The sequence below is a fragment of the Elephas maximus genome, chromosome 3, assembly GCF_024166365.1.
Source record: "Elephas maximus indicus isolate mEleMax1 chromosome 3, mEleMax1 primary haplotype, whole genome shotgun sequence".
Lineage (NCBI taxonomy): Eukaryota > Metazoa > Chordata > Mammalia > Proboscidea > Elephantidae > Elephas > Elephas maximus.
Window position 1 is genome coordinate 67,423,709 of NC_064821.1, and position 20,787 is coordinate 67,444,495.

General features: G+C 54.0%; 2 protein-coding genes across 5 annotated transcripts; one reads left to right on the top strand and one right to left on the bottom strand.

Moving 5' to 3' along the window:
- The first annotated feature begins 54 nt into the window (after positions 1-54).
- TRNP1 (TMF1 regulated nuclear protein 1) lies at positions 55-6,679 on the top strand. 4 transcript variants are annotated; one of them, XM_049878407.1, is made up of 4 exons: positions 55-1,019; positions 1,309-1,398; positions 1,858-1,974; positions 5,951-6,679. In XM_049878407.1, the coding sequence occupies exon 1, from the start codon at positions 182-184 to the stop codon at positions 848-850; it is 669 nt and encodes a 222-aa protein (XP_049734364.1). In that variant the 5' UTR covers positions 55-181; the 3' UTR covers positions 851-1,019; positions 1,309-1,398; positions 1,858-1,974; positions 5,951-6,679. The 4 variants fall into 4 exon arrangements, with proteins under 4 accessions (XP_049734364.1, XP_049734366.1, XP_049734365.1 ...); XM_049878409.1 differs by lacking the exon at positions 1,858-1,974; XM_049878408.1 differs by lacking the exon at positions 1,309-1,398.
- Positions 6,680-9,324: 2,645 nt separating this feature from the next.
- Positions 9,325-17,314, bottom strand: TENT5B (terminal nucleotidyltransferase 5B). Its single transcript, XM_049878410.1, has 2 exons — positions 16,865-17,314; positions 9,325-12,064 (listed from the first exon to the last, which is right to left on the bottom strand). The coding sequence occupies exons 1-2, from the start codon at positions 17,126-17,128 to the stop codon at positions 11,045-11,047; spliced, it is 1,284 nt and encodes a 427-aa protein (XP_049734367.1). The 5' UTR covers positions 17,129-17,314; the 3' UTR covers positions 9,325-11,044.
- Between the last annotated feature and the right edge of the window lie 3,473 nt (positions 17,315-20,787).

A 20,787-nucleotide genomic window follows, 5' to 3' on the forward strand; every position in this document is an offset into this window, starting at 1 on the left:
GTCAGTCGCTCCGTCCGTTTTTCCATAAGACGCACCGGCGGCCGGCGCAGCGCGACGCGGCGCTGGTGCGGAGGCTGTGGGCGCGTCTCGCTCCGCGTGTGCACAGCGTCCGTCCTTCTCCGTCCGGAGGCAACCGGCCAGACCCGCGGACCCACAGCCGCAGGCCGCCGGGGGCCGGGGGATGCCGGGCTGCCGCATCAGCGCCTGCGGCCCGGGGGCCCAGGAAGGGACGGCCGAGCCGGGGTCCCCGCCGCCGCCCCGAGAGCCCCTGCCGTCCCCTCAGCCCCAGCTCCCAACTCCGACCTTGACCCCAGCCCAAGCCCCATCGGAAGCGGTCCCAGAGCCGGCAGGCGCGGTCGAGGGGCTGGAGCTGCAGCGCTGGCGCCAGGGCGCTGGCGGGGGCGCTAGGGGTCCCGGGCCGGCAGCGGTCCCGGGCAGCGGCGCAGCGGGGGCGGGGGGGCGCGCGCTGGAGCTGGCTGAGGCGCGGCGGCGGCTGTTGGAGGTGGAGGGCCGCCGGCGCCTGGTGTCGGAGCTGGAGAGTCGCGTGCTGCAGCTGCACCGCGTCTTCTTGGCCGCCGAGCTGCGCCTGGCGCACCGCGCGGAGAGCCTGGGTCGCCTGAGCGGCGGCGTGGCGCAAGCCGAGCTCTACCTGGCGGCGCACGGGCCGCGCCTCAAGAAGGGCCCACGCCGTGGCCGCCGCGCCCGCCCGCCCGCGCTGCTCGCCTCGGCGCTCGGCCTGGGCGGCTGCGTGCCATGGGGCGCCGGGCGCCTACGGCGAGGCCACGGCCCCGAGCCCGACTCGCCCTTCCGCCGCAGCCCGCCCCGGGGCCCCGCCTCCCCCCAGCGCTGACCTCGGCGCCCGGACCCCCCGGCCACGCCAGATCGGCTGTCGCTGAGATACCCACCGAAGGACTGTGGACTGCCGGCTGGAGGGACGGTGTCACCGACGGGGATGGACAGGCAGACTGACCGCAGAAAGAGACAGTCGGGGGGCCGGGGGCCCAGTAATGGACTCTGAGGTGCAGTATTAGCGGTTGGTGCATCTGGGGGGCGCGGGGTGGGTGATGTAGGGCTCCCGATCTCTCTTGGGATTTATGGAGTCTGCTGGGTCCCTGATAAAGCTGTCCACTTTCTGTGGCCGCCTCTCCCAGACCACCTGGGGGAGTGAGGTGGTAGCACCAAGTCCTCAGTGGGGAGTTGGACAAATTCACTGTGCTCAGATCCCAGGAGGGGTCCGGCAGCAAACTTTTACCAGTTTGAGCCTGCTGCACCCCCCACCCTCACCTCCACCCGCGTTACTTTTCCTAGGTTCCGTGGGAGTGTAGCAAGAGTCTTGCCCTTGAAGTTGCTGCTTTCTGACAGTGCCCAGTTCTGTCTTCGGGAGGGCAGAATAATGAGGTCAGGGATGGGTTGGGAGCTGGCACAGGGATGTACCACTGAGTTCTCTTCTAAACCCCTGTTTCCCTTTTGGGGAGATGGAATCCCAGAGGGGTTGAAGGTTTGTTCCCATCATACTTATACTCAGGCACTCCTGCCTCTAGGAGACAGGTCTTTTCTCATGCCCTCATGCAGCCTTGACAAGACTACCCCAAAAAACCTGTAAGACTACAGCTGGCAGAAAACCAGAGCCCAGTGTTTGGCAACTACCTACAACCTCATTTGCCTTTCTCGGGGCTGTAACATGGCAGGACCTAGGGAACCCTTTACCCCAACCTAGCCGCTAAGATGGCTCTGCCAGGGATGGAGCCAGGTGATATTCTTTAACAGGCCCCAGGGAACAGGTGTGGCATCAGCTGCTGGAAAGGGGGGCCTTAAAGGGCCAAACCTGAAATAAAATTTGCTTCTCTTCTTATTCAGATGCCCCTTGGGCTCCCCATCCTCTGACTGCACTCAGCTGTGAATGGTCTGGCTGCTGCTGTCGTGCTGCTCACTGACTGAGTTGACTGCAGCCTCCCTCACTTGTCAGTCTGGGAAGTGGGTATCACCACCTACCGCAAGGGCTGTGTGAGGTTAGCATGGGGGCAGAGCTCTTTCTTCTGCCCCCACAAGTCATGCAAGAATATTTTATTCTTTTAGATCTCATGGTTAGCCCTAGAAACATGTACTGCTTTTGCTGATGGAGCCAGGAGCTAATTTAAAGGAGTCCTCTTTTTACAGAGAGGAGAAGGGAGTTCTCAAGGTCACATACCAGTGAGGGACAGAACCAGTCCTAGGCTTGTGTGTGCCCTTCCCATAGTGTCTCTTCCCCTGTCCGGGGGGTGGGGACTGGGGAGGGTTGGGGTCTGGTCCTTGTCTGCTCTGTGACCTAGAACATAGCCCCCTCTCTGGGTCAGTTTACTCTCTGACCATAACTGTCCCTCCCCCATATCAGGGTTTGGGAATGGGGAGAAGGAGGAGGAGGAGGATAACGTCAGAGTCACGGGACTCTGGTCTAATCCTGCTCAGGTCAGGTGCACAACTCTGACAGGCTGAGTCCCAGGGAACCACACCTGACTTTCCCCCATCAGCCCTTCCTCTTCCTGGGTACCAAAGTTGGGCTGGTTTCTTGGCTAACAGCCAGGCCTTCCTGAACCCCTTTTTAGCTGGCAAAGAGAGGACCAGGAGGACGAGAGCCCCTGAGACAAAGATTGGAGACCAGGAGAGCAGTGAGGGATGCTGGCATCCTTGGCTTTCCCAGAAAGGGAGAACCTTCCAAAGCCACTTGGGTCCTTTGAGAGCTAGAGGCCCAGTGAGGACAGGAACTTGCTGGAGGTGACACAGTGGGGGCTTTCTGGCCACAGTGCTAGGCTGCAGCCAGAACTGTTTTCTGGCTGGGTGCCAGGGGGGCACTTGACCCAGGGAAGCTTTTAGCTGATGGTGTAAAGTGCTCATCAGCCACCACAATTTTGCCTTTGACCGGGATTTATTGATAATCAGCTTTGGCTTGGTTTGGAGGAGGAGGGGACAGGGAATTAGAGGTGGTTCTTGCTGGGGAAAATGCTGTATCAGAGGAGTAATGGAGATTGGCCCTGCTGTCAAAGGTGGCTTCTGACTCCCCCTCCACTTCTGGCTGCCCCACTGTCCCTCATAAAGAGGCTTGGCCAGATCACACAGCACTCTGTGACTTGAGCCCTGGCTCCTGGTAGTGGTCTGTCCATTACCTCTCACCTGGGTAACAAAAGTCACCTTCTCACACCTGTGTGGGCCACCTAGGGCCCCCCTCTAGGAGCTCGCCAGCCTGGCTCCATTTTCTCCTTGATCAGCAGACGTTCGTATCTACTCAGTAAAGGGCCTCAAGAAGCAGAGCTGAATCAGAGGGTCTCGGCTTTTAAGAGATTATGTCTCCCAGCCCTCCTTCAGGCAGCCTTCTTTCCTGGTGGTCCCCATCCCAGGGGGCTTCCTGGGGGCTGGACAGTTTGTGTTGTTGGAGGGCTACAACCCTGCCCTTGGGTAGGAAATTGGCTCTACCCCGCCCTCCTAACTTCATGAACACTTTCTTGATGGTCCCAGTTCTGGGGCTGGACTGAGAGCAGGGATCTTGGGGGAGATGTGCTGTGAGGACATTAGTGGCCACCAGTGAATCCGGGACCTCAGCAAAGGGAAATGAGGGCAACAAGAGCCTTTATTCAGACTGATGTCCGAAGCTGGGAGACCAGTTCAGGGTTTCTCTGGGCCCCGCCCCTCACCTGGGTAACCCCTCCATCCGTTTGGCGCATCTGTGTGCAGTCTGGTCCAGGCCGGAGCTGTATGAGGGCATCTCGGGTCAACGCCACCAGAGAGCGGTGTGGGGCTGCTTCGCAGGCCGTAAGCAATGGCACCTTGCAGGCTGTGGGGCGTGGCTTGGAACAGGCTTGGTCCTTAGTGTCTCCGCCCTCACCTGTTCCCTTCACGGCGGTACCGAGGCTTCCTTGGCCTAGAGCCTTCGCTTTAAGGGTCGGTTTGGCAGAGGGAGCAGGTAGTGGTGGTTGGTGAGGCACAAGAGTGGGCACGTAGTTTCAGTGATAGCCTACTGGGCTGGGTGGGTTTGGAGGCTGGAGCTGCACCCATCACCAGCCTTCTGGGGGCAGGGACTAACCTGGAGAAGAGGTGAGGAGACCCTTCAGCTGGGTGGAGCCCCGGTTCTCAGGGAGGGAGTCTATCAGGACAGGCTTCCTGGAAAGAGGGGTTGCCCCTGGTGGAAGTTACCATCAGAGTAAAAGCCCGGAGTCATTTCACTCCACGCAGATTTGTTACACTGATAATTGATCAGAACACCCTGCCCAGCTGCCAACCCGGAGACTGAGGTGGCCTCCTAGAGATTAGGCTGAAGCGACCAACGGGGCCAAGTTCTAGGAGGATCCCTTTACTGACAGCTGGGTCCCTCAAGAAAATCCTGGGCACCCAGGCTTCTCAGAGCTGAAGGAGAGGCTCAGTGCCTTATAGCCAGCAGGAGAGGAGGTATTTGGGAAAGCTTGGAGATGCCAGGCCATCAGGACTTTGAACCGGTTCTTCTTCCTTCAAGTTCGACCCCCTGCTGACAATTTGCATTTCTTCTACTCCTCTCCCCCATAATATATTGATCAGAATCTGCATTTTAACATAATCACCTGGCAATCTTGTTAAAATGTACATTCTGATTCAGTATATCTGGGTTGGAAAAGCAAATTCTCAGCAAGCGTTGAACCAGAATGAGCCTATTTGAAATCCTGCCAGCTGCCCTCTTCCCCCGCTAGGCCTTGGCTGCACCCTGGAAGGGAACCCTTGTTTCTGTAATAATGGTAGCTACCTCCTCTATGCCAGGCTCTGTGCTAAGCATATTACACCCGTGCAAAGTAGGGGTTATCATCCCCATTTCCAGTGAGGAAACTAAGGGTCAAGGAGCCTACAAGTAGGGATCCCTTGAGCATTAGGCTATGTGGCTTTTCGTTCATTAGGCTGATGAGGGCGCCATTTGGAGGGGAGGATTTCTGGGCTCTCACCTTTAAGGCTGGGTACAGTGACCCCCGGTCCTTGGTTCTGGGGAGGGATGCGATGAGACTCTAGAGGGGTGGCATAAGGTGCCCAATCCTGCCAAGCCCTGGGCACACCGCCAGCCTGGTTGTCTGGGCCCTGGGGCATGAGTCAGGTTGAGTCAGCACACCTGGCTTCTGACAGGGGTGGGCCCCGGATGATGAGGGCTGGGGGCAGGGCCTGGGCTTGCCTTGGAGGGCTGCCTCCTCTCTCTGCTGGAATGTTTGGTGCAGAGGAGAGCAAAGAGCCTGGCCCTGGATAGCAGAGGAGGAGGGTGACAAGCTCCGTGGGGTGGGGTGGGGCGGTGGGGTGGGGTGGAGTACAGAAAGTGCCCAGATTTGGAACAAGACAGACCTGGGATTCAGTCCTGGCCTGGAACTTCACAGCTGGGCTACCTGGGACAAGTCACTTCTCTGAGCTGCTGCTTCTTCTTCCTCCTCTTCTTAGTCTTCTTCTGGGGGTAGGCAGCTAGGGAGGAGATAACTTCAGAGTATTAAATGAGAGGTTCCATTAAGTGCCTAGTACATAGTAAAATAGTAGGAATCTATAAATGTTTACTGGAAGAAAGCTGCCCAGTCCAGGAGAGACGAACAGAACAGAGCCCCCAGGCAGTGTGGGCTTTGCTTTTCCAGAGCATCACCATATCAGGAATCCCTAGAACGGTCCTCCTCCCAGCCTCCCCACCCCATGCCTGGGGAACGCCATAAGGGGAGAGGTGGAAGAGGGGGCAGGAACATTCCATTCTAGCTGCTCAGACCAGTGGGGATGCCAGCCAAGGACAAAGGCCCAAGGGAACTTCTGCTGCTTCCAGGGGCCCACCCCTTCCAGGGTGGGAGCCAATGGAGGCCTATTTCATAATATTGCCCCCTATACCTTCTGTCTATAGTGGCCCCTCTTAAGGAGGTGGGTGTGGAGGGGATTGGGTGGGGCCGGGTGGCTGTGGGAAAGAGGTAATTAAAGCTCTTGAAATTATTCTTCCCAGCTCCTCCCAGCTCCTCTGAGCCTCTATTCTGTGGATCTGGATTCCTGGATTCTGCTCTTCCCTGGGCACCTCCTTCAGGAAGACGTCTTGAATTGACCCTGCGCAACTTCAGCACCCTCCTCACTTCACAGGAGCCCTTCACTTTATAGGGGCAAGGGACTCAATCCTGGGAGGTTGCCTATACTAAGAATTTCCTTATGTATGCCACACTGGACTTCAGCTTACGTTGTACAATTGGAGATGTTACAACAGGCCCCTGAGATGTAATCAGATTACTAAAGGGTGCAGCAGACATTTCCGATGTGAAAAGGAAAAGAGTTTCTTTTTGAAGTGTCATCATTCTTAAACAAGTTACAGTGCAGGTGGGTCTCCATGTCGGTAGATGTCATTGCCTCTCGGTCTAACTGCTTTGGGAGGCCTGTTTGAATTCCCTCAGTGTCCGTCATCCACTGACCTTGCTCTCCCTGTGTGGGAGCGTGCATGTGGCCCCTCAGAAAGACAATCAGCTGCTGGTTCCTAGAGAGGACACAACTTTTTCTCAGGAAGAGGTGGTGGCAACAGAAAAATGTGAAAAAGGAATCACAGTTATCCAAATATCCTAATCGTAGAGGGGAAGGGGGCACATTTACTCACACACAGCGCAGACCTTGTAGAATTCTGCAAAGTGAATGTATATCGACACAGTCCCCTGACTTATACATGCTGGAAAAATAAATTTCAGTAATTTGAGGCAAATGTGTATAGCTTTGAGGTTTACTTTGCAGGTGTCCATGTCGCCTTTCCTTTGTGCTTATATCTGTCACGGTTCTTTAAGTTGGCAGTTCCTGGAGCAGCTTTTGTTCAGTTACATTTGGCAGCCTGGACACGTCCACTGATTTGCAGACTGATTTCTCCCTTGACCTAGCTCAGAGCCGACCCTCTCCAGGAAGTCTTCCTTGATGAAGGATGTGGTGAGGAAGGCTGGGGATGGCAATGCACATGAGGCTGGTGACACTAAGGGAGGTTGTGCATGTCTGTGATAACATGGCAGCACGATGACCTGTGTGGGATTGCGTGTCAGTGTTGGTTACTGGATGAATCTGTTTTGTCAGCCAGGGTTCCAGCAGGAGACGGCACACCAAACTGGGAAGAGTTTTTTTAAAAGGGACTACTTCCAAAGGAGGGAGCCCTGGTGGTGCAAAAGGTTAAGTGCTCGACGGCTAACCAAATGGGTGGCAGTTCGAACCCACCCAGTGGCTCCATAGATGGAAAACCCTATGGGGCCATTCTACTCTGTCACATGGGGTCACTATGGGTTCAAAACCACTTGACTGCACCTAACAACGTTTCCAAAGATGTGGGCGATTAGGAAGCTTACAAGGGGTGGTGCAGTGCCCTGGAGCTAGCAACAGTGGGAGCCTTTACAACTCCTAGACCATAAGGGGTGAGGGAGAGGAGGGCATAGGAACCTGAGAGTGTAGATGATAGGAGCACTGGCCTTTGGTTGAAGGATGCAGCCAACCATGGCAAACTGGTGGGGAGGAAGCAGCGGGAATAAGCACCTCTCTCTCCTCCCTCCCCTCAGTCTCCTGCTGGGGCCTCTCATTGGCTAAAACCAACAGGAAGCCAGGGAACAAGGGAGTCATTGATGCAGTCCACATGGGTCAGCCTCCCCAGGGCACTGGGAGGGGGAAGGAAGGGTGGAGGGACCAGCACATCACTAACTGCCTGGGGGGTGTATCTTCTGTTCCCCAAAGTTCAGTAATACTTCTTCCGCCTCTGGGACTTTCTCTCTTCCTTTTGGGTCCAAAGGCGTGGGTGGATTGTTGCTTGGAGAGCACTGTGGGGTTGGGGGGGAGGGACAAGGCTCTCCCCTCTTCTCAGCCATCCCCTCATTGGCTCTGACTCCCACTTCCTGATTCCTGCCTGTCCTGGCATCTTAGGTGGCTGCAGAAATTGTCCATGAGAAGAGCAATGTCAGCCACTGAGTCAGTGTTTTTTCTCACACCCAGAAACACTGTACCACCCCCAAATACAACCACAGGCATGCCTGTTGCCACCACAGGCCCCTGTCATGGTCACCGCAGCCACGGCTAGAGTCATATGTACATCAAGAAAATATCTTGGCACTCTGCTACACTCTGCCATAGTCATAAAATGACAAATGTCACAGTAATACAAACTATTTCACTGTCACATGTCAAACATGCTGTCATACATGTTAAAGAGATATACTCTGTCACAATCATCCATGTGAAATCAATGATGTAGGAGCAGGGTGGCCAACAGGTTAACAGCAATGGCCATGGAGTCAGACAAGCCTGCTTGACCTCTCTGGCCTCAGTTTCCTCGTCTGTAAATGGGGATGATAATACTTCCTCTTTCCTCATGGAATTTTGAGGATGAAATGAAATAATGATCAAGAAGATCTTAGCACAACTTGAAGAAGGTAATCGATGTCACTGAATTGTACATGGAGAAGCAGTTGAATTGGTGTGTTTTGCTGTATATATATATTCTCAACACCCAAGACCTTAGTACAGTTCCTAGCCTGGAGTAAGACACTCCAGAAATGGTAGCTGTTACTGTGAATTCCCGTCTCACCCTCCCACATCCACACCCCTGTGCATTTATTCGGATCAGCAGCAGTGAGCACACACACACCCGCACAGGCCAGCCAGGTACCCTGGGATCCACACACCCATCCGAGCAGCGCGTGTGCCCTCCCCTAGACATGCCTGCCAGGAGCACTTGTACATTCACAGACAAGCTCCTTCTGACCGGAATGTTCTTTGCCCAGACAGACGTCCATGTGGCTCACTTCCCACTACCTTAATGAAGTCTTTGCTCAATCAAGTATCACCTTCTCAATGTGGCCTAGCCTTTTTAAAATTGCAAACCCCAGCATTTCCAACCCTGACCCTACTGTATCATATACTGTAGTTTACTTATCTTCTTTCTGCCCCAATTAGAATGTAATCTCCATGAGGGCAGGGAATCTGATCTGTTTTGTTCGCTGAGGCATTCCCAATGCCCAGAATGGTGTCCGGCACATGTTGGGCGGAATGCAGCATCTATGCAGGTGTCCACATGGGTTTCTGGCTTTCTCACCCTCTAAAACAAGCACAGCCAGGTGAATCCACTCACCAGCCCAATAAGCTACACCCACTGTGAGCAGGCCCTCGTGCCCAGGCTCAAATGGCCAAATTAGGCAAGACAAACGTAGTTCCTCCTAGGACTCTAGCTGGGTGGGCTTGGTTGTGTGTGGGGGGCTGTTTTCAGTCACCCAGCAGAGAAAGTCATTCCACCCATTCTTCCAGCTGTTTTGAGTCCAGCGGTAGGGGCTGGGGGGCACCCACAGGGACCCACCGGGCAGGTGAGGCAGCTGGCTCGCCCTGGTGACCCAGAGCCTCCTCTGCAGCCTTGTTTTTTATGATCTTGCTTAGAACCATCAAAGTCACCACTTCAGAGGCCCCTAATGGGGCTGAATATGTTAAAGTCTTTGCAATTCCTGGATCAAAGAGGCTGGGTAAACAGTAGGCAGCGTCCAGGCTGGTGACTGGCTGATGCCCTCAGGTAACAGCTCCCCGGGCCCCTGCAGCTGACACCAGCTCCCAGACAGCCTCGCATAGCCCCTCTGGGTTTGGGAAGGAGAGATCTTGCCCTTCTAGGGACCCTCTTAGACAGCCAGGGCATGCCTTGGAACAGCTGTAGTTTCCCCATCAGCATTTGGGGTGAGGGAGAGAGCTGAAGGCCTGAGGGACCCTATCCCAGACAGAGAAGCCCTACCCAGGCTCTAACTCTGGGGTTCTCTGGAATTCCCCCAGGCTTAGCCCCCATTCCTGGAGGGGCCTCCAGCCCAGATTCACCCAGCTCATTCTCCAGCTGCTCCTGTACAGGGCTGGGGTCAAGCAGCCTGACCTGGAGTGAGGCCAGGTCCAGGGCCATTAGGATTCCAGGATTTTTTTTTAACGGGAGAGTCCTAGACTGGCTGAGGTGTAGACACGAGGTCCCAGCACACAGTCATCACACTGGGGCCGGCTTGAGGGAGAGAGTAAGGAAGGAGGGCTGGTTCCCTAGCCACAGCTCAGGTCTGACACCCCACCATGCCTACAGTGTGAGCCAGACTCAGGCTGGAGGAGGCAGTGCAGGCCCCACAGCTATGGAAAGTCCTTCTTGCCCAAGAGAAAGCATGGTGCTATGCTCAGTTTAGATGATCTTTATTGGCAGGTGTTAAGAGTGCAAAATAGTAATAAATCCAGAGGGATGGAAGGAGGTGGGGCATGGCTCCCACCTACCAAGTGAGGACCCTCTAACCAGGCCAGTGGGGAGGGAGCACTTGACTGTGGCCACTTTGGGCCCAGCACTTTCCAAAGAATAAGCTCCCCGGCAGGAGGGCTCCGTACAACACAGGGGAAGGGAGCAACACCTTGGAGGGGGCATGGGTAGGTCCTGCCCCAGGCTGCTTGGCTCCTGTCCACTGCACACCTAGACCCCTCAAGAGGCAGGTGTCACAGCTCAGGGTGTGTTAGGGCACTGGGCTAAACCTACCCCTGCACAAACTCAGCTATCTGCCACATGTCTATTTCCCTCCTCCCGGTTATTAGACAGGTTGGACCACTGGCCCCGTTAGTGGCCCAGCCTGACCCAAAGTGAGTAGTCCCCATAACATACCATATTTTAGCTATGTGTGTGGGCTGCTGGCCCTCCAAGGAGGCTGCTGGGATCACTGTGGGCTGGCCCTAGCCAAAAAAGACCCTTTTTGGGCCATGGAAATCAACTCAAGATGCTGGGCATTATGGCTACCATTCCAAATTTCCTTTGTCTCCTGAAGGTGATCTACCCCCAAGACAAATGGTCCCAGCATCCATAATCATATGGCCCAAGTGTGTGGTGCAATAACCAAAGGACCCTGCTGCCAAGGGCCCCAGCTTGGCTGTAAGCCCACAGAGGTCTCCCTCGGGGAGTCTGGTCTGTTCAGTTGAAGGCCCTACCCTGCAGCAGCAGTACTGGGCCACCTGCCACAGGCTGCCTGTCTCTGATCATGTCCTCCACACTCTCCTGGAGACCCCACCCAATCTGGTGAGGTCCAGCCCCTTCTGGCCAGGGTCCGAGTCAATTACAAGGCAGCCAGGTTGGGTAGGAGTGGGCCCGGGCCAGCAGAGGCTGCACAGGGGTCACATAGTAATTGACAGTGGCAGGCACAATCCCGTCGGGGCCTGGAGGGTGCCAGGCTAGGGCAGCGGTGGCAGCTGGGCCCTGCTCAGCCAGTGCCTGGAGCGCCATCGTGGCAATGAGGTCTAGTGTCTGGCGGCGTTCGTGGTTCATGAGGCACACAGTGCTCTCGTTGACTACCCGGTGCAGCATCACCAGGCAGGCATAGCGGCGGGCAGCATCAGTCCCACTGAAGTGGGCCTCCAAGTAGCGCTCCAGAGTGCGCTGCTGCTCCACTAGGTCTGGAAAGTCGATGAAGAAGCGGGAGCACATGTAGCGTTGCAAGGCACAGACGTCAGTGCTGGGCTGAGGCCGGAAGCCCCGCACCAGGAGGTGGCAGTACTTGAGAAGGCCACCCCCACGGATCTCCTCGGGGTTTCGTGTGGCGATCACACGGTGCCGCAGGTGCTCCAAGGCCTCAGCGAAATCCCCATAGAGGCTCTCGCCTGTCACTGTCGGGTGGAAGGCCTCAGACATGGGTGCGGATGAGCACTGGCCAAAGAGCAGCAGGGAATCCAGGATGATCTGGAAGGAGTCCACACTGAACTCAAACTGGCGCCTCACTGAGTCTACAAACTTGAGCTCCACATTCTTGCCACTCTTGTTGGACAGCGAGATGAGGCTCCAGCGGTCTGTGTCTGTGCACACTTTCACCAGCTTCTGCACATAGGCCTCCTTGAGGGTCAGTGGTGTGATCTTGGCCCGGCTCACACCGGCCGGCAGAAAGTCCAGCAGGCAGGCCAGCACCACCTCCTTGGTCAGCTGAAAGGATGCCTCGCTGCGCAGGTCCACACGAAACACCAGGTCCAAGTCCTTGTAGCCCAGGCCACTCTCGGGGTGCAGCACATGGCTGGCAGCTGAGCCATGCAGCCTCACGCTGTGCACGCGCAGTCCCTGTTCCTCCAGGCTGCTGCGGACGACCTGCGGGGGCGGAGAGCAGGGGGAAGAAGAGTCAGGAGGCTGGGCCCCGGGGTCTGCCATGGGCTTCCATGTAATACTCTCACAGCTAGGCCAATCATTGTTTACCACTTTCCAGTTGTCAGGCCATTGGAAAGTCATTTATCTCGCTGAGCCTCAAATCCAAATCTGGAGAATGGTCCCTTTGGAGGAATGACTCAGAAAGAACAGCAATAACAATAGCAGCCATAGACATAGAATTCACTAAGCACCAGGCACTGATCTAAGATACAGATATAGACCCACTTAACGTCAAAACAACCCTAATAGTACCTCTGAGGTACTATCATTCCCACTTTACAGGTGGGGAAACAGAAGCATAGAGAGGCCAAGTCACTTGCCCAAGGTCACAGAGCTGGTAAATGCAGACCTGAAAACGAAACTCAGAAACTCAGACAGAGACATGTCCTAATCACTCTGCTAAAACTCACTGCCGTCAAGCCTATTCCAACTCACAACGACCCTATAGGACACAGTAGAACTGTCCCACAGGGTTTCCAAGGCTGTAATCTTTATGGAAGCAGACTGCCACATCTTTCTCCCATAGAACGGCTGGTGGGTTTGAATTGCCAACCTTCCAGTTAGCAGGCAAGGACTTTACCACTGCGCCACCAGGGTTCCTTTAGTCACTCTGCTAGTCCATCTAAATGTGTTGGGAATATAGTTAGCAGGTCACCTGCATTACCACATTCCCCTTACAATAATCCTATGTTTGAGTATTATTGTCTCAATTTACAGATGGGGAACCTGAGGCTCAGAGAGATTAAGGAACGTGCCCAAGGTCACAGAGTAGCCAAGCTGAAATCAGAATCCAGGTCAGTTGGATTCTAAAGTCCATGCCTGATCTTTTGACTAGGGCACACTCATCCTTACAAGGACCCAGTGTAGCAAATGCTTTTATACTCTTTTTACAGATGAGGAAACTGAGGCTTATAGCACTGAAACACCCAAAGCTCAGAGTGGAAGCTACTCAGAAATGGCAGGGCTGGAAGTTAAAACCCAGGCCCTCTCCACTCTTGGGAGAAAGGACAGGTGAAGACCTCAGGAAGCTTCTGGAGCCAAGAGACTTGGTCTCTGTCCTCAGTCAGCCCTCAGGCTTGAGGAACAGGAACATGACAGGTAAACCCACAAAGTCACCTTGAACCTGTTCCTTTAGCCAGAAGCACCAGGTGGGGAGAAGACTGAAGCTGGGGCTGGACACCATGCTGAAAGTGACCAGGCAGCATTCCTACCCGAGTAACAATGCGACCCCACCTTGCTGCCAAGTCAGCACCTGGGCCAGGCTGTCCTCCTCGCCTCACAGCGAATTACTGCAAAGAATGCAACGAACTGCTGAGGAGGCAAGCACAGTGGGGCAATCTGAGGCGGGCGGTGCCTTCCAGGAAGGCTTCCGGGGAGAAGAGGACCTTGTCTAGGGGAAGGTGTCCACATGGCTACAGGGGAAGCAACTGACCATCAGGAACCTGGTGCGGGGGGAGGGAAGTAAAGGGGGGTGTTAATATTGGCTGGGTACCAGTACTGGACCTTCTCACCAGAGCCTGTGGGGGTGACTTTATGATCTTCGTTTTATAGACGGAGAAACTGAAGCTCACAGGAATGAAGTCACCTTCCCAAAATCAGGAAGAGGTGCCTTCAAACTCAGATATGGTTGACTCTTTCTATTACATTACAGTGTCAGGGTTCAGAAGAGGCAGAGACTAGAAACTAGGGTTCTAACCCTCCCTCCTTTTCCAAATTTCAAAGTGAAGGCAACCCTCAAGTCACTGAAGCCCAAAGCTGGAGCAGTTGGGGAGTGGAGAGGTGAGAGTTGGGGGTGTCTTGGTCAGAGAGACAGAAGTGGCCAGAGGTAAAAGGTCAATTGCTGCGGTCCATCCTGTGGTCCTTCTAACCCATGCCATGCCAGCTGGCAGCATGCCCACACAGACTAACGAAAGAAGTGGTCCAAAGACCTTGGCCCAAGGACTCTGCTAGACCTGCAGAGTAGAGCAGCCCCCTCTCCATGTCCCATTAGAGCCAACGGAGTCAGACTCAGTGCCAGCTCCTGCTCCCAGCTGGTGCCCACCCTAAAGCATGGCATCTGGCCTGGTGAGTAGGTAGCAGTACCCTCGTTAAATCTCCTGCGTCAGGGCCATGGGACCGGCTGTGTCAGCCAGCCAGCGGCTGTTGTTTCTTTTCCAGGTGTGACTACAGCCAGCTTGGCAGACAGTCCCCAGATACCACCACGCCCAGCAACTGCAGGGCAGCTTGGAACCTCCTGAATCAAACTTTCCAGCCATGGAGGAGGCAGTGCCTGTGCCCTCCCTTCTCCTGTGCCAAGGCCCTCCCCAGAGCCACTCTGCTCCCAGGCCAGCTGCTGAGACCTGCAGGGAGACCATAGGCGTTGTCAGTTACAGGCTTGCAAAACTCACACTTAGGGTTGCTTAATGCAGGCTCTCTGGCTGCAACTGGAGAGGTTGGATCTCTAGGATTGTCTAATTCAATCATCAGGACCCAGAAATGGCAAAGAACCTGTCCAAGATCACACAGATAAACACTGGCAGAACTTAACTCTACCAGGTCTCCAGAGCTACAGGCAGGGGAACTCCTACAGGAGGTGGGTCCCTTCAGCCCAGCTACAATCCAGAATAGCAGCTCTAGCTCCTCATATTGCTATTGTAGAAGCCTTGTGGGAATGGAGAGAGAGAAAAGTTCTAATTCTTGAGCTGTGAGCCAACTCTGACTGGAGAAGCCCAGAGTCAACAACCAGCACCCCCCAGACACATCCCCACTGCTTTGGAAACTGCCAGCTGTAGATTCCTGCCAGAAACTGGACTTTTTTCCCTGTGGAGGCAGCTGTGCAGGCCAGGCAAAGGCATCTATCTGTTCACTTTGGACTCTGGAACCAGAAATGGCAGTGGAGAGCAGTCTAGCCCATCTCCTCATTGAACAGATGGGGACACTGGGCCCAGCAAAGTAACTGACAGCAATCCAGGCCTTGAACCTCCCAGTCCAGCTCAGAAGTCTGTCACCCCTCCCCCAACAGCCAACAGCTTTCTGGGTTCTGTGATCTCTCGGACCCTACTCTAGGACACTGTACTACTACCTGACTTAAAACGAGCTCTTATTGACCTGCAGTCTCCTGCACCTGCCTGGTAGCGTCTGGAGGGCAGGGAGACTGGGTCCCAAACATCTGTGTCCCTGGTGCCTTGAACCAGAAGCCCTGGTGATGTGGTGGTTAAGCCCTTGGCTGCTAACTGAAAGGTCAGCGGTTTTAACCCACCGGCTGCCGTTCTGTGGGAGAAAGATGTGGCAGTCTGCTTTCATAAAAGATTACAGCCTTGGAAGCCCTATGGGGTGGTTCGACTCTATAAGTCGGAATTGACTGGACGGCAATGGGTTAGTTCCATGAACAGAGCAGGTATCCGTAGTAAAGGCAGTTTGTACCAAACTTCCAGGGGCAGGAAACTCCCGTCCAGTGTTCCCCTTGTCCCTGCAGAGGGAAGCTGCCATACGGGGCTCCACTGACCCCTCCCCCTGTGCCTGGCTGCCACATTCCTGGGGTTCCATGTTTGGCCTGACTGTCCTGGGGAGAAAAGCCTAAATTGGTTTCCTAGTTACCCAGATGACAGCAGGCAGCCCAGGAATGCCTCGTCCAGCACCACTGGGGCTTCTGGTGAGTCAGCCCTGGAGAATCTGCCTCCACCCCCTCCCATTCCTTGGGAGTGGGGGCGAGGTAATCCCCCAGCAAGCACCCTGCGCCCTTTGATAGAAGCTAAAGCAGCAGGAGACAGGGGAATGGCTGGCTTCACCTAGCTGGTGGGCTGCCTCACCAGAAAGATAGTCCATCTGCTGGCATGAATCTGCAGGAATTGTGGCTGGATTTTCTTTCCATCAGGGGGATCCCCTAAGGCCTTGAGTCTTGGGAGCTGGGGCAAGGGTGCAAAAAAGCCTCAGCTTCTCCAGCTATAAAATGAGCACAATAATTACTATACCCTGGTATATTGGGACATGACAATGCCCGAGCTATAGAGATAAAAGAGCAGTTTTGGGGTCGTTGAGGGTCAGGTAAAAAGAAGAGTTGGGAGTATGAGGAAGGGCTGCCAGAATTCCAGTCTCTGGCTTCTCAGGAGAGAGGTGGGGCTTGGCGCTTGAGACTTGGGCAGGCCTTCATTTCCAATCCTGGGGAGGGGTAAGGAGGACACATAAAATGAACACCTGATATTGTCCTGGGGGATGCGAGCCTCAGGCTTGGCCTGATGTTTAATCCCCTCCTGACACAACCCCAGCTAAGAGCACAACCCTGCTAGGATTTCTCAGCCATCCCACCTCAAAGTGGGTTATTGAGCCACAGGCTGCAAGAGGACAAGGGCAGAGGCTGCCCCTAAGACCTTGAGATCTGGGGTTGGGATGAAAAGAGCTATTTTGGATCCAGGCTTGTACACCTACCCATCTCAGCTGCCTGGCATCTTTCGTCCTTGCAGACGGGGCTGTCCTCTTCGCCAAGTTCCTCGCTATCTCTCTCTCCCCTCCCAGCCAGGCCTGGGTGAGTGGTTCGAGGAGAATAGGGGATCCTCCAAGGGCCAGGAATTGAGTGGGGTGGGATTCTGAGGTACAGGGAGGAAGGGATCTGATCTACCATTAATGCGCTGTGAGATTTATTACAGACCCTGCCCCTCTCTGGGCCTGTTCCCCTAGCTGTCCAGCGAGTAGAATCGACTCCACGTGCCTTCCAGCCACAATGAGCCTCAGGACAGAGCCCCGCACCCCACTCTCGCGCTCTCTCACCTGCACGATCTGCCGGGGCTGCACGCTTAGCGTGGGGAAGTTGCCGCGCCCGTGAATGGGAATTGGCTCGCTCAGTAGCGCGTCCAGCCGCTTCACCTGCGGCCAGGTGAGCCCGCTAAAGTGCTGTCCGGAGGAGGCCGACGAGGCCTCCGGGTCGGGGCCGCCGCCTGCCGGGGCGGCCGTGGCCATTGCCAAGGCCGCAGCCGTCCCCACCTGCGCGGCCGCCGGGTCCCGGCGCTCAGCCCCGCTCTCCGACTGCATCATCCGCCCGGCCCCGGAGTCCCGACGGCAGAAACCGGGGGGTGGTTTAGGGTAGAAGGGCAGGGAGAGCGGCTGGGCCAGGGCCAAGGCGGGGGGCGTGGATGCAGGGATGGGGCGGCAGGGACGGCGAGGCAAACCCAGGGCACAGCTCCGACAGCGACGACCAACCGACCCTATAGAACCTGCCGCCGGGGCCCCACCGCGCTCTTATAGGCCGCGGGCCACGTGCCCATTGGTCCGGCCAGCTGTCACACAGCGGGAGCCGCCCCGGCTCCCGCCGTCCCTGACATTGGTCAGCAGGGCTTTGCACTTGAGTCATTGGTCTCTAGGGCGGTTCCGATTGGCTGGAAGGCACGCCCCCGCCCCGCCTTCCTTCTCGGGCCGAATTCCCTCCTTTGGTCTTTAAAGAACTTCTGTCTACTGTGATTGGCCCAGGCGGGCAGGGCTGCTTAAAGAGATAGCGCCATCCAGGGGCAGCAGGGAGGGAAGCGACCTGTGAAGTTCCCAGCGGAGTCGACCACTGAGACATTCCGGATTTATTTATTTATTCGGCGCTAGAAAAAAATTTTTTTTTTTTTTTTTTTTTTAAGGAACTTAAAAATCACTTGGCAATCCGCTGTTTTCCGAAGCTCAGGGAGATTGTGCTACTTGCTCAACTCCACACAGCATTCGTGCCCTCCGGCAATCTTCCAGATGATGAGGTCGAGAAAGGTAACCCAGATAGAAGTTTTCGAACTTGCTGTGTCGATTGGCCTTTCCAAACCACAACGTGGCAGCGTTAACGTTCCTGAGAGGAAACCTGCTCAGAGAGGGGAATGACTTCCCTGAGGATATACAGTGAGTAATCCCGGGCTCTGGTCCTGAACAAGGCTATGGAATCGTGGCGCGTGCTGTTTCCACTGCACCTACGCAGACGGGGCCTTTCCGGGGCTGGAGGATGGAGGGCAGCTGGGACTACAGATTAGTTTTCCCCACCCAGTATCTCAGGCCCTTCCCAGCCCCCTGCATGTGGGGCTTCCTGGGTGGCTGGCCAAAACCTTTCCTGAACATTCTATGCATCAGACCTTATATATAAGCTGCCCTGCTCGGCGCTTCTCAGCTTTCTGAAGCCCTATGTGACCTTGGAGCCCTGGTGATGGAAAGGTTAAGAGCTCGACTGCTAACCAAAAGGTCAGCAGTGCGAATCCACCAGCGGCTTCTTGGAAACCCTATGGGGCAGTTCTACTCTTGTCCTGTAGGGTCACTGTGAGTCGGAATCGGCTTGACAGCAGTGGGTTTGGTTTGGTTTTGGTATGTGCCCTTAGGCAAGTCACTTAACCTCTCTGAGCCACCATTTCCTCATCTGCCCCAGAAAAGGTAAGGTGCTGAATACATTTTCTTTTTTACAGGTAGTCCTCTACTTACCACAGGGTTCGGTTCCCACGACTCTGTTGTAAAGTCGGTTCTGACATAAGCCGAATACATTTTTTTTTAACTTTTCATTATTATTGCCTTTTATTATCAGTATCTTTATACAAAGAAGCCCTAGTGTTGCAGTGGTTAAGTGCCCGGCTGCTAACAGAAAGGTGGACAGTTGAACCCACCAGCTGCTCAGCTGGAGACAGATGTGGCAGTCGACTTCCAAAAGATTTACAGCCTTGGAAACTGTGGGGCAGTTTTACTCTGTTCTACAGGGTTGCTATGAGTCGGAATCTACTCAAGGGCACTGGGTTTGGTTTTGGTTTTTGATATCTATAAATCCAATCTTTGAACATCTGCAAATGATATCATCAGCAAATTACCTGCTGCAACACTGTATGTAGTATGTATTACTAAAGATAAGAGGTACAAAAAAAAAAAAAAAAACAGACACAGGAGAGGTCAACACAAACGGACTAAACCAAAAGCAAAGAAGTTTCCTGAATAAACTGAACGCTTCAAAGGCCAGTATACCAGGGGCGAGGGTTTGAGGACCATGGTTTCAGGGGACATCTAAGTCAATTGGCACAATAAAATCTATTAAGAAAACATTCTGCATCCCACTTTGGAGAGTTGCCTCTGGGGTCTTTAACGCTAGCAAGCAGCCATCTAAGATGCATCAATTGGTCTCAACCCACCTGGACCAAAGGAGAATGAAGAACACCAGATGCAAGGTAATTATGAGCCTAAGAGACAGGACCAAGTAAACCAGAGACTACATCAGCCTGAACCAGAAGAACTAGATGGTGCCCATCCATAACCGCTGACTGCCCTGACAGGGAACACAACAGAGAACCCCTGAGGGAGCAGAAGAGCAGTGGGATGCAGACCCCAAATTCTCCTAAAAAGACCAGAGTTAATGGTCTGACTGAGACTGGAAGGGCCCCGGAGGCCATGGTCCCCAGACTTTCTGTTACCTCAGGACAGGAATTATTCCCAAAGCTAACTCTTCAGACAGGGATTGGACTGGAATGGGGGATGGAAAATGATACTGGTGAAGAGTGAGCTTCTTGGATCAAATGGACCCATGAGACTATGTTGGCATCTCCTGTCTGGAGGGTGGATGAGAGGGCAGAGAGGGCCAGAGCTACCTGAATGGACATGAGGAGAGAGAGTGGAAGGAAGAACTGTGCTGTCTCATTGGAGGGAGAGCAATTAGGAGTGTATGGCAAGGTGTATGTAAATTTTCATATGAGAGACTGACCTGATTTGTAAACTTTCACCTAAAGCACAATAAAAATTAATTAAAAAAGAAAACAAACCACAGACAGTTGTAAGTGCAGTTGGTCGTAACTCAAATATGTCCTAAGTTGGGGACTACCTGTAGTTTGATTTGTTTATTTAAAGTTTGCAAAAACATGTTCATATAGTCTATTGAAATAATGTTTACATAATTTTCTCCCAGTTTATAACGCCTAGAGAGATGAGGCTTATTATTACCTTTAAATTCATTTTTTTTCCTCCTGATTTTAAATATATGTGCTTGTGGCAAAAATTCAGAAATTGAGTCTGTTTGATTCATCACTGCAATATTTTTTTTAGATTAAATATTATTCTCCTAACAATATATCAGGCGCCCTGGTGGCACAGCAGTTAAGTATTCTGCTGCTAACCAAAAAGGTTGACAGTTTGAATCTACCAGCTGCTCCTTGGAAACCCTAGGGGGCAGTTCTACTGTGTCCTACAGGGTTGCTATGAGTCGGAATTGACGGCAACGGATTTGGTTTTGGGGTTAACAACATATCAAATTAACGATCATTCGTCTAACATTTTCCTATTCTCCTGTAAGTCAAGCTGGGCAAGGAGCAATATGCTGAATTTACAGAAGGGAAAACCAAGACCTAGAAATGGTAAACTGTATCCCAGGATCACTAACTTGCCTCTGACAGACTTGAGACTAGAACAGGACCTGACTCTCAGACCAGAGTGGGCACTTCCTCTTTCTGGAGGCCACCCTAAGCAAGCTCTGCCCTTATTCTCCTGCCCAGCCACACACACAATCTTCTCTGGGGTGAGGGACTTCCTCTGGCCGCCAGGGAGGAGACCCTGCTGCTTATTCCAATTCTTGGCTGTGTAACCTTGGGTAAATCCCACCCAGTGTACGAAGCCCAATTGCTTGCAACTCTGTTTTACCTTCTTTTGAAAGAGAAACAAAACAGAAAACAAACCCAGTGCCGTCGAGTTGATTCCAACTCATAGTGACC